The sequence below is a fragment of the Anomalospiza imberbis genome, chromosome 23 (assembly GCF_031753505.1).
Source record: "Anomalospiza imberbis isolate Cuckoo-Finch-1a 21T00152 chromosome 23, ASM3175350v1, whole genome shotgun sequence".
NCBI lineage: Eukaryota > Metazoa > Chordata > Aves > Passeriformes > Viduidae > Anomalospiza > Anomalospiza imberbis.
Window position 1 is genome coordinate 3,794,114 of NC_089703.1, and position 12,786 is coordinate 3,806,899.

General features: G+C 44.9%; 1 protein-coding gene across 1 annotated transcript; it reads right to left on the minus strand.

Moving 5' to 3' along the window:
* Positions 1–4,133: 4,133 nt before the first annotated feature.
* Positions 4,134–12,185, minus strand: SLC45A1 (solute carrier family 45 member 1). Its single transcript, XM_068171656.1, has 8 exons — positions 11,635–12,185; positions 10,548–10,640; positions 9,878–10,102; positions 8,111–8,850; positions 6,792–6,945; positions 5,570–5,746; positions 4,684–4,889; positions 4,134–4,613 (listed from the first exon to the last, which is right to left on the minus strand). The coding sequence occupies exons 1-8, from the start codon at positions 12,032–12,034 to the stop codon at positions 4,332–4,334; spliced, it is 2,277 nt and encodes a 758-aa protein (XP_068027757.1). The 5' UTR covers positions 12,035–12,185; the 3' UTR covers positions 4,134–4,331.
* Between the last annotated feature and the right edge of the window lie 601 nt (positions 12,186–12,786).

Below are 12,786 nucleotides of genomic sequence, written 5' to 3' on the forward strand. Positions count from 1 at the left end.
TTCCCCAAAGAGTTGTGTGGGCCAAAAAAAAAAAAAAAAAAACCAAACCTGCAGTTAATAAAACTAACTGAAAGGAATGGGCATAAAGCAGAAGCAGAGTTGGGTTTCATCAGGCTGGCACACAGCAAAAGCCAGGCTTGAAGAAAGCTGTGGGTGAAGCTCAATCCTCCAGCACAGTAATTCTTCTCAGCACTGACAGTAATTATTACATTCCTCATGTTTAAGTAGCTCTTGTAAGCTTGGTTAGCACTGTACTCACACAACCCAAAATCTTCATTTCTGATCTAATGCTGTGATTTCCTCTGCTGGCTGTTCCATTGGCTATTGCAACAAGATTTGTTATCCTTTTTTGAGAGAAAGCTATCCCTGGATCCTAGAAAAAGCAAGAACAAAACAATCTTACACACAGCTTACACACATGGCTGATAATGCACCACCCCCACTGCACACTCTCCCAGCCTGCAGACTGCTACTCTGGGCATATCTTGCATTTGAATTCATCTCATTAATGCTCCTCATTGCTTACTTCCTTCCTGCTCCCCAGACTCCCACGTTCCACACAGGATGCAGTAACCTCCCCTTTGTTTACTATTAACCCTCTTTGGGCCTTGGACTGTGCCTTGCCTTGCAGATCTAAAGAGAACCTGGCCACCACTGTGGCTGGGGGCATTAGGCAGCAAGCTGCAATCACCCAAACTTCTCATTATTCCATGCATTTACCATTTCTGCATGGCATATATGAGACAGAGTGTTGACAAGACTTTCAATATTAAAAACTTCCTTAGTAGAACACTGTCTGCCCAGAACCTTCAAACACAGCAAGCATTGCAATACCACTTAAGGGTTCTAATGAAACACCTCCAGGCTGCCGCAGTGCTGCTGCCCTGCAGCTTTTGCTGCTGTCTTTTGTGTTGCAGCCTAAATTTGTCAACTGACCCTGCTACAGAAGCAGCAGCCTGGAGCACAGGAACAGCAATGGAAATTTGTTGCTGCCATTTCCCCAATGAACATCCACAAAAACCTCCCCTGCAGAAAAGCTGGGCTAAACGAATAATTAGGAAATAACAACACAGGTTTGGAAAATGTCTGTTTAGATAATCAGATGCTGGAGATCTGCCTTGGCATTTCAGCCCCCGGTACTCAAAAAATTCTCAAGATGTGTACTGGACTTACTCAATCCATTGGGTGTTGTTGACATAATGGCAAATAGAAGTTTCCTCTCTTCCTGAGGCTGTCTTCCAGTCTGAGGGAGGGAGAACACACATTAAGAAAGCTACCTTTTACACAAATTCTTTTTTTAATAAAGTATATATCTTATAAAGTGTAAGATGATTACTCATTTGTAGAAAATAAATTGACTAGAGAACTCTTTTAAATACTTCCCAATATAGTTTATACATACTTTGATACATACTATGTTTATAGATACAAATTTTATTCTATTTGTTTCTTGAAAAGATTTATTTTTCCAACCAAAGAACAGCAGAAGTTCTGAAATCATGAGGTCTTTCTGAGTGACACAGCAGAGCTGCAGACATGCTGAAATGGTTACAGGTAGCTCAATTACAGACGTGTGAAAACCAGTTAGGTCTTTTCTCCATCCCTCTCCCCATTTTCCCTGCTTCTGTACACGTGTAATAAATACATTTACAAACATCCACAAATAATTGCCATGAAGCAACCTTTAATGATATGGACTTAATCAGAATTAACCTTTAGGCATCACTGAAAAACAGCACAGTGTAAAATCATTTTCCTGCCTAAACTCATGCATCTTTTTTAAATCAGTAACTTGCAAATTTAAACAGAATATCTGAAGCCTTTGTGTTCCAGAAGGGAAACATCACGTTGCAGCTCACAGTTCACCAGTGACCATATACAGTAATTTCTGTAAAATACAAAATGTCTGACAAAGGAAGAGAATAAGCAAGTAAGCAATGCCTCTTTTTAAAGTTATTTCTAAGGATTCGGTGCAACTTTTAACTCTGCATGGTGGTGACAGGCTCTGTTTTTTTTCCAGACACCACTGGTATTGCTCAAAGCCCCAAATTAACACAAACTGATGTTGACTTAAAAGTACTATGTACGTAGCACTACATAAATACATATGCAAAATAAAGTCCATATCCCATAAAATAGAAAAATGTAATACAGAGTCTATTGGGCAAGGCATACAGACATAGCAAGAGTTTTATAACTACATAAACGTAGTTGATATTATTTACAGAGGGAAATTGAGACAAACATTATAATCAAATACATTGATTTATGAATTTTTTGAAGATTTTCACTTGCAACAAAATGATTTGCAACTCCAGCTACCTGGAAAATAAAGTGCTCACAATCCATTTAGTGCAATAATGCTGGCTACAAAACTTAAGAGGAGGAAAAAAATTTTAAGAACAAATACCACATTAGCTAGTGGGACCAAACAAAAAATAAAATAATTTTTGAGTTTAAAAGATTGAGAAGGAAGAGAAATTAAGATTACAAAGCAGATTAACAAGATAAAAAGAATTCTCCAAAGTCAAGTCTTTAGATTGTCAGATGTGCCAAATGCCATTGTTTCTCATGCTATTTTGTCCCAGCTTTGTCCTGAACATTCTTGGAGACAGCTGTCTCATAAGCAAGGAAATGGCACAGATATTCCTGCAGATGTGACACCATGTAAACCCAAAGAAAGAAATGAAAGATGAATGTACTCATCAGTCTGACAGCTAACAGTGCTTTATCTCTGAGTGCTTGACTTCGTAATTTCAGCAATATTACTCTGTTTAAGTCGATACTGAGTAATATGAAACTTGCTTCTAAAATATAATAATTGGGAGCAGATGATAAAAGTGAGGGTTCTTACAAGTTATGTATTATGCTTTCAGCACTGGATTACAGTAAGCCACAACAACTAAAGATTATACATATTATTTCACCTTGGCATCATGGATCAGAATCAACTTAGGGGAACAGTGAAGTACAACCCATTTAAAAGGAGTGACTCTCCAGAGAAAACCCTTCTTCTAGATCTAGGGACCAAATATAATCTCTACAGGGATGCCATGCACAGCACATGTGAACACCAAAATGCCCACCAGCCTTGGCAGAACTTGGCTGCCTACCCAAATACAGAGGCAGACTGACAGGGGCTTTAGAAATAGTTTTATTAATGACTTGAAATTAATTCCTGGCCTTAACTAGAACTTGTAAAAATGGTCACACACCACCTCCTAAAATCAGAGTAATTAAGAAATCTCTCAGGTAATGAAACCCAAAGCCCTTTTACTGGTTTCACTGAGATGTGGAAGATGCAGCTGTAATTGACAAGCACTTAGTCACTGATCCCCAGACTTCAGAATGTCCCAAAGTAAAACTGTATAAACAAGAATGATGTGATGTAGGCTTCCATACAAATGATTCTTCTTATGAGTACAATTCTTGAGAGTAACCTTCTGCCCAAGGGAGGTTGATGGGAAAAGACCTTTCTCCCCAAAACTGGGTTATGGACAACTGCTAAGTTGGATTATGGACAAATCATCCTGCTAAGTCATCACAAACTCCTGTAGTCTTAATTAAACTCTAATGAGGAGGGAAATATGCACGTATTGGCAAACATCACCAAGGACCACAGCCAAGACCTCCAGAGTGGGGTGTGGGAGACAGGTCGCAGTGCTGTCAGCCCACAGAGGTGTCTTGTAGCAGTTCTGCTGGTGGGAGCTCTGTGCACCCAGAAGCCCATGGCACCTGACAGAGCACTTACATCACCCAAGCAAGGCCAGCTGCTCTCAGCTTTCCCAAAGTTTTGAAAAGCACCCTCCAGAGCCAGGCCTTCCACGGGCAGAGGCTGCAGGTTGGATCTGCAGCTCCCAAAGACCTCACAGGAATCACCACTGCCCTTGGCGACCAGGGCTGCTCTGCCTGGCCAGGAGCTGCCCCCAGACTGGCACGTCACCATTCCCGCGGTGGCAGTCTCTGCAGCAGCGAGAGAGGGAGGTTGTCCTGCCCAGGCACCAGACTTGCAGGTCTCCTGCCTCACGCTGGACCACGGCAGCCACCCCCGGGATAACAGCACCACGAGGCAGCCGGAGGGCACGGCCCCTCCGCTTCCTGCTGCTGCGGCCCCAGGAGCGCAGGCAGGGAAGGACGGGCGGTGCCAGGCGCCGCTGCTCACCCCTCACCTTCCCACGGGCAGGGGAAAGCTCAGCAAAGCCAGCACGGACCTTTCTTTCCATGTGCCAAGCCCACTGCTGCCGTCCCAGGGGGGCACAGCCCGTCCTGTCGCGATAGGGAGGCCAAGGGTGAGGCAAAGAGGCAGCAGAGGCTGTGGCAGCTTCTCCCGTTTATTCGTTCCGCGCACGGGGCAGGAGCGGACGCTGCTCCTCGACGGGCGGCAGCTCCTCGGTGGGCAGCAGCTCGTAGGTGACGCAGAGGGAGGAGAAGAGGCAGCCCAGGAAGGACACCAGGCTGGAGAAGTACATGGCACTGCTGGCGCTGCCCACGGCCGCCGTCAGCGGCCCCATGGCCAGGGCCACGAGGATCTGCGCCAGGAAGTATTGGCAGCTCAGCAGGGAGATGTCAACGCCCATCCCACGCCGCGTGCCCTCCGCCTGCGAGCCTACGAACTGCGGGGACACAGCCACAGAGTGAGGGGGTGTCCCGGGGCTCCTGGCCCCTCCCCAGCCCGGGGCTCACCTCTCGGCTCTGGTAGTAGTCGCAGAGCAGGGAGTAGGGCAGCGTGCAGAGCGTGGCGAACAGAATGCCGTAGGTAGCGCACAGGGACAGCAGCACGTAGACATTCCTGGAGAGCGTGGCCAGGCCCGTGCCCAACCCAAAGGCCAAATATGCCACAAAGTACAGGGTCCGTGTGCTAAACCGCTCCTCCAGCTTCTCCAGCACGGCTGCAAGAAAATGGTACAGCTTTGGGGTGAACTGCAGCCCGCCACACTGCCACCTGTCAGTGGGGCCGAGGGGTCCACCCTTGCTTAGGCAGCCACATTTCAGTGGCAACCACTACACCTCTGGGGAATTGGTGGCTGGCACGCGAGTGCCAAGGACCCTTCCAAATCTGGCTTCCATGATGCAGCATTGCTGCCCTGTCTGCAGAGAGGGCATGGCAGAGCAGAGGCCTGGCAGTGCCCCTGTCCCAGAGGGGTAAATGGGAACTGGTGGGGGTGGGCAGGCAGCACATGACATACGTGACGAAGTGCTCGGGTGGCACATGACACCTGAGTGCTCTGCCTGGGACACACAGGCACTGGCTGGGTGGTGCTGCACCAGAATTGTGCCTATGGTGACTGCATGTTTCTCTGCATTCCGTGTACTTTGAAAATGTCACTTGTGAAAGGAACCACATCCTAAGAGAGACGTGTCCTCACTGGATTGCTGATCTCACCTGCTGTCAGTGCAGGCCAAGCTAAGTAGCAGAGGTAATAGGGTGAAAAAGAACACTCTGCTACAACACTTGTGCCATGTAGTAGGCTCTATGCAACATAAACACTGGCCTACTTGTTGCAGAATCACCACTTTTAAGAAATGTATCTTTTCCCAAAGCAGTAGTTAAGACGGCTGTACCAAGTACCTGAATAGAAAGCAGCACTGAATGCATAGATGCACATTCCCCAGCAGCCCATGGTGACCCCAGTGTTGTACTTCTGATACTCATCTGAGTTGTGAGGTGCTTTTGGGTTTCCTTGGAACACTACTTCTCCCATGAAGTCAGTATAAAAGAGTAACATCCCCTCAAATGAAAGCCACCCTGAAAGAAGAGAGAAGTAACCCATTAGGATCTCAGAATATCTGTTTCCCCTTGCAAGCTTACATGGATGTTATCAGCTATATTACAAATCACACCCTAGGACAGGTTGTGCAACCTGTTACATAATATCCAGCCACATTTATCTGAGACCGCTGCTCCCCGTGCATAATGCTGCAATGTTTGTTAAAGACATTCAGGCTTTTAAAGACCAAGATTTACCATTTGAATTCCTAAGTGGAAACCTCAAGGCTGACTAAAGGCCACAAAATACTGGTTTAGCAAGACAGAAAAATAGATGACAGCAGTCTGAGCTGTCTTCAGGTTCTGACAGGACACAGCACTCAGTTTAACAGAGTGGCTCATCCCACAGTAATTTCAGGTTGCTGTTATCCTCCCACGTAGGACTGGAAGGAGTGCTTCTTATGTCATGGTTGTAGCCTCCAGAGTACCTCTGACACAGTTAAAAACTCTTCCTACAAATTGGCACCAAGGCCATTGATGTAGACAATCCCCTAATTCTTTTCACAGCCAATGAGTATTAATTACCTGGTCCCTTCAGTCCAATTTTGTGTCAAGTGGAATGACTGCAAGCCCTTCCTAAACACCAGTCACACACTGGTTAAGACTAAAGGTAATACTATACTGGTTACAGGCACTCCTGCAATGCCATGCTCCACACCTCCTCTCGGCCTGTTCTGGGACCCCTGTACATGAGCAGTCAAAGGGAGGAAAGCAAATGCCAGTCTCAGGGTGTAAGCATGGAAATACAACTAATCTCATCTTTCTGCTTGGTGAGAACATTCCCCTTAAGATGTGTTGATTTAGGCTGTTGTTGTTCCCTTTCTAGGAACACAGACTTTACTGCTTTGCTGGGATGTTTTGGGTTTTTTTTTTCCTTTCTAAGAATGTACCTCATTAAGTATCTATAAGGAAGAAATCAAGTTGTCTCTGTTAGCAGCCATTGCAGCAACAGACAAAATACTGAAAAAGGTTCACCCGAGGTAGAGCCCTCCCTGGTGAAGGCAAGAGGGTGCTTTGGGAGTACCTAGGAAGTGGTTGATGCAGAGGTTACGGAGAGCCTTGGGCATGTGGCAGATGGTTGAGCAAAGCAGCTTCACAGACAGGGGCTGCTCTGAGGTCTCGCCCGATTCGTTCAGCTCGCTCTCGTACTTCACCCCGTTCAGCAGGATGTTAGCAACCTGCACCATAAGAACTGCCAGGTCAACAAGCACAGTAAGGGAAGCACAAACATCCATTAAGTAGATGTATGCAATACTGCACACCAATCTGATCATCTGAAAGTTCAGCTCTGCTGCTGGAGTATGTTGACTTGGAGATTAAGAAGTGTATTGGACTGGAACAAGTGACAAATGGCAGCACTGCACTGTAGCTTTCAGTATGCTTGAACCAGATCCCTTCACCAGGGGACTTGGTAACCACATTCAGAGACACAGGCACAGCAGGAATGCATAAATTCCACTGCATTTATAGGAGCTGTACCCACTTTCAGGTGAATGTGTATCCTGAAGTTTAGAGACACTGAGGAACAAGAGGATGAGTTTAATTGAAACACATTATCATTGCTTGCTAACCTCAATGCTCAACCTCAGTGTGCCCAGTATGTAAAATCCTGGCCCTAACAAAGTCTGCTCTCACAAAATGGGCCAAAGTACAGCAAAAACAAACAAAACAAACAAAAAACCACCACCCCCCAAAATTAAAATAAAATAAAATAAAAAACCCCCAAACCAAAAAAAAAAAAAAAAAAAACCAAAAAAACAGAGGACTGTTTACCTCATCCCAGATCATAAAAAAATGGGCCAGCATGCAGAGGTCTCAGACATTCCAAGTTATCACCAACAGTGGGAGGTGAGGTCAGAGTCTTATCCCTCAGTAAGGGAAAGCTCACCTCCCTGATGGAGCCAGATGTAATGACTGCCATAAGGAGAAGCTCATGGGAGAATCCTATCCCTGGCCCTATTTTGCAGGTCTTTCTGTGGAAAGGGAAGATACAGGCTCAATAAAAATGTGACCTTTTCTGCATTCATGTGGCAGCTCCCTTGGTAGTGAAGCAGGACTAAAAATACTGACCTAACTCTCACAACTGGCCCAGTTAAGAGTGGGACATTCCCATTTCTGCCATCTTAACAAAGGCAGCTGACAGACTGTCAGCCATAATTCACACTCTACCCACTACTTTACTGATAGAGTCATAGGAGGTGTGCTGTTCCCATAATAACTTTTATGAGGAAGCTGTCACAAGAGTCTTTAATGAATAATTTGTGCACCACATATTTAAAACTATATGAAGAGATTAATAGCACTCATGTTTACATGGTCGAATCATTGATTTCCTGCTCTTACCTGTTGGCTGAAGGTTACATTTCTTCTTCTGTTATTCTCTGGGCAGTGTCCTGTTACAGCATCTGGGATGGCCAAGGTCTGAGGTCTTTTCAAGATCCCTGATGACCGTGGCTTTATTGCATCCAGTGAGCCCACTCTCAGCACATCACTATCAGACCCTGATGTTAAGCTGCTTTCCCCTTGCTCCAGAATTCCATTTGCTCCATGGTAACAGCCATCAGGCACCCGAGGAAAGCTGACACTGACAGGCTGCCTGGACAAACTAGCTGGAAGTGTCATGTAACTATTATGCCCGCCTGTAAAACAGTCTATAAGCACACTGTCAATATTTGAAGTCCCAAAGGATGATGCAAACTCATTAAGTCCCGTCAAAGAATTGTCTCTGCTGATAAAACTCCCGTATTTTGGCGTGAGTGGGCTCATGGGAGAAACAGGACTCGTAAAACTTGCCTGTAAGTGAGCTGAGTTATGAGAAGCAGAGTTTTCATTTACACTGTCCTCAAAGAAGAAAGGTGGAGAAGGAGGGAGAGGAAGACTTGGACTTTTCATCACCTTTTTCTTCCTGTTAGAGGACTTTAAGGGTCTCTCTGGAATGCTAACTAGAGTCAGCACAGTAGCAATAGTCAGTACAACTGAGGTGAAGACATAGATGACACGAAGTTGCCCTCCTACAGCTTTTCCAAAACTGGTTTTATCCCAGTGTATTCCTCCAACAACATAACCAAAGCCACCTCCAAGACCTGGTGGAAAAACAGAGCTAAGATTATCTTCCCTATCCAGTCCCACAAGTCAGTAACAGCACAGCATCACTTGTATAATGAATCATGAGTAGAATCTGACATTTCTGTTTTACCATTTGACCCCTTTCCACTTCAAATGCACTAATAAACACAGCTGTGCCACAAGGACAGTCTGGATGTACCAACACGGTACAGAAAGAGGGAGAAAGTGCTGTGAAAGTGATGATACAAATAATTAAAAATTATAATTTTTCTTTGCCAAGAACAAAACACCTTACCTTTAGCTATTTCAGTCCGTAAACAGAAGTGTCCACCAGCCTTGTGACAAGGCTCTGCAATCATTCAGCTAAGACTGTTTTCCTGAAAGTGAAAATCCATTTTCCTCATATGAGGAATGCAGATCTAACTAAGACAGATCCAATCACTTCAGAAGTGTAGCAAGCTCATTACTCAGCACTGTGTTGACAGTGTACAAAACTGCCACTGTGTTACTTCCGATGAACAGGGAAGTTTTGAGAACACCTCTCTCTCCATTCACGTGGTGAAAGTCTTACAACACTCTCCTTTCTTACTCACAAACACATTCAAGAGTGTGGAACAGTCTCCTAGAACAGGGCAGCACAGCAATTGAAGATGACAGCAGTGAGGGATCAACAGCACCCTGTATGCACTTTTGCCTCCAACAGAGCAACTACAAGACACATTTTCCACACCTGCAGGAAGCCAAACCTCCTCCCTCAAGGGATAATTTTCTTTCCATAGGTCTTACAAAATATGTGAGGGATCTTCAGATGAACAACTCAAGACTGTATCTTGTTTGAGTTGAGGTAGTTTAAAAAGCCTTTTGCAATAAGTAGATTTTTTTTTTTTTACGGTTAATCAGTGATACCTCTCAGTATTTGGTCATTATACTTATTCAGGAAAAAAACAGTGTTTACACCCTGCTTTCTCACAGGGTGTGTTAACTTTCTCACAGGGCTTGTTAACTCAGGGTTCACATCTCCCAGGAAGCACCAAGAAGACATACCTGCTAACAAAGCGTGGATGTTGAGGCCCCTGTCTTGATCCACTGGGCTGCACACATCCATCATGTAGGCATGACTGGGATTGTCTGCTGAATCTGCACTGAAGTCCATGAGGACAACACCACAGACTGTAAGGATGATCCCCCATTTGTGGTTATTCTCAGTGTCAGACAAGGCACTCCCTATATCTTTGCCATTCAGCATAAGTGAGAGCCCAAGCAATGCTCCTGGGAACAAAACCAAAACAAAATCAGTCACTATTTGTAAGCAAGCCTGCAAAGCTCCAGACTCCAAAAGCATTATTCTACCTGCACAGCCTTGCAGCAAGCACTATTGCTCTTGTTCATATCAATGCAGCCTGGAAAATTAGTGTGGCTTATAGGATACACATAATCCTTTTCCACTATTCGAGCTTAACAGATGTCTAGAGTTTACTTTGGTTAAAAACATCCACATTCTTGACCCTCAAAACATCCTTTCAGACTCTGAGAAGCTTTTATGTGTGGATCTCCAGCTGCCAAAGCATCAGCTGTGTCACTCGCCATGTTCTTCACACTCACAACACCCAACACCTCAGGAGCATTTTGTTCAGCTTAGTGCCACAAGGGAAGTCACAGAAGAGAGATGCACAACGTTTTTAAGTGTTATGCCCATCATTTCTAAAAGACACACCTACTGCTAAAACCAGGATGAAAGGTCTTCTCCTCCCAAATCTTGATGTGCATCTATCACTCCAGGCTCCCAGCAAAGGCTGTAGCAAAAACCCTAGAAAAAAGGAATCACCAATGAACAGGATTCTTCTAAAAGCCTGTTTCACAGAGTTAAAACAGGCATGCCTTAAAAGGCAGTTAAGGCAGGACACCACAGTGCAGTGACACCCCCAGTCACCCAGGGGCACACACAGCACACTGCCTGGCATTGCCCAGGACAGGACTGAGTAACAGAACGTGCTGCTGCTCACTGCAGGGCACTTCACTCTGCATCAGTAACACAGAGTTTGACACCAGATGAAGAGTCGGAGTAAAAGTTACACATTCTTAAGCACTCTGCTCCTTACAAGCTATTTCATTTATCCCATATTAGATGTGAGATCCCCTGCAGGATTAGCTTGGAAAACAGCAGTAAGCAGAAATGCAAGTAGGAAAGATGCCTGTATTAATCTGTGCCAGCCTGTTAGGAGGAGCCTATCTCTTCTTCTGAAGCATATGTTGTGAGTACAAGCACAGGCAGAACAAAATTTTCCAAGTGGTATCTATAGCAATGGATACACTCCCAGCCCTGCCTCTGTGCTAAGGCAAGTAATTCAATGCCTGCATCACCAGTGGTCGATGGTCTTTCATCATTGGAACACCTCATTTGTTTCAGAAAGTTAAACAGGAGAAGGCAATCCCACTCTGCTTTTTTTCACACACCCTTGAAAACTGTCTCTGTATGCTTTTTTTCATGGGGACATAAACGGATGCAATGATCTTCTTATGCTTCTCTTTAAGTACAGGAACAGAGCAACCAAAGGTTGCCCTCACACAAGTTTTAAGAGGTTGAGAAGCTATTAAAAGAACAGATATTTTGAGCACGTTTGTCTTATTTCAGGCAGGGCACAGCAAGAATTGTCCTCCTATTTGTTTGTCCAAAATGATGGCTAGTACTTAACCTCGAGAGAGCATACTCATGAACAGCTGAGGTATTGCAAACAAAAAATTTTAAAAAAACCCCATAGTGGAAAAAATAAGAGGGAAGAAATAGCACCACGAAAAGTTACCTAATATAGGGCTGATGAACCACACCATTCCATACAGTTGGTCTGGAAGCCCCATCTGGAGCAGCACAGGGGTAACATAGGCTGTTTCCATGGCATAGCTGAATTCAAGCCCAAAGAGAATGCACCCATTGAAAAGGAGTTCCAAGAAAGACCTCTGAGGCTGGAGATCCCCAAAGTCAACCAGATCAATGGGACACGGAGTATTTGGCGGCGGCGGCGGCGAAGGCCGGATGTGTTTTCTCCTTTTCGGGTGTCTCTTGAAGTTGTTGGCCCGATGACTTATGTGCCGTGTGGGCAGCCCAGAATAGCCTGGAACTGGTGGCCTCCAGACTTCCTGAGAAGCCACACCTGACAAGAGTGCAGCATCGCTGACAGGGCTGGGTGCAGATGGTGGAATCATCCCGGGTAGGGGTCTGGAAGACAAATAGCTCAGAAGAAAATGGTGGAGGTAAGAAAAACTTTGCTTAATTTTTTTAACTGAGGTTCAAGTCATTTGTCAACATTTCACATATGAAGTGTGGCCTTTGTGTTAGTTACAACCTCTTCTTTCCATCTCTTGATGGAAGGCATTTGTGTTTTATGGGCACATCTCCTGCAGCGTATGAAATGTGCCAGGCAAAGAAGCAGAAAACATGAGATTTAGGGGAATGCTGTACAGCCAAAGAGTAGAAGAGCTGGGAGTTTTGCACAAATGAGACACCAGAGATACTTTCTGGGTTACCTAAGTATTTGCCTACCACAGGGGATTATTTCCCCTACCACAGAGGATTAAGATTGAAATATTTAAAGTCAGTCACACTTCCCTGAAATTCCCAATGGGTCAGCAAAGGGTCTACATTTATGTAGAATTCACTTGAGTTAAGCTCACTCAAGCTAAACAAATAAATCATAATCTCAGCCTATGTTTACAATAATGCAAAGCTGTGGCCTGGCAGCAGATTCCAGACCCCTGCTGCAACATGAAATCACTTTGGCAAGAAATCCTTTTGCTACCAGTCCTAGCACTCCTGCTGCCTGTGCTGAGGCCAAGGCTTAATGCAACACCTTTTTCTCAATGACCAAGTTTGGTTTTATTCCTATTTCCATTCCTGAATTCAGCAGAGATATATCCACTGCAAGGAGGGGGTCTGATCCTTAGGAACTGAACCATGA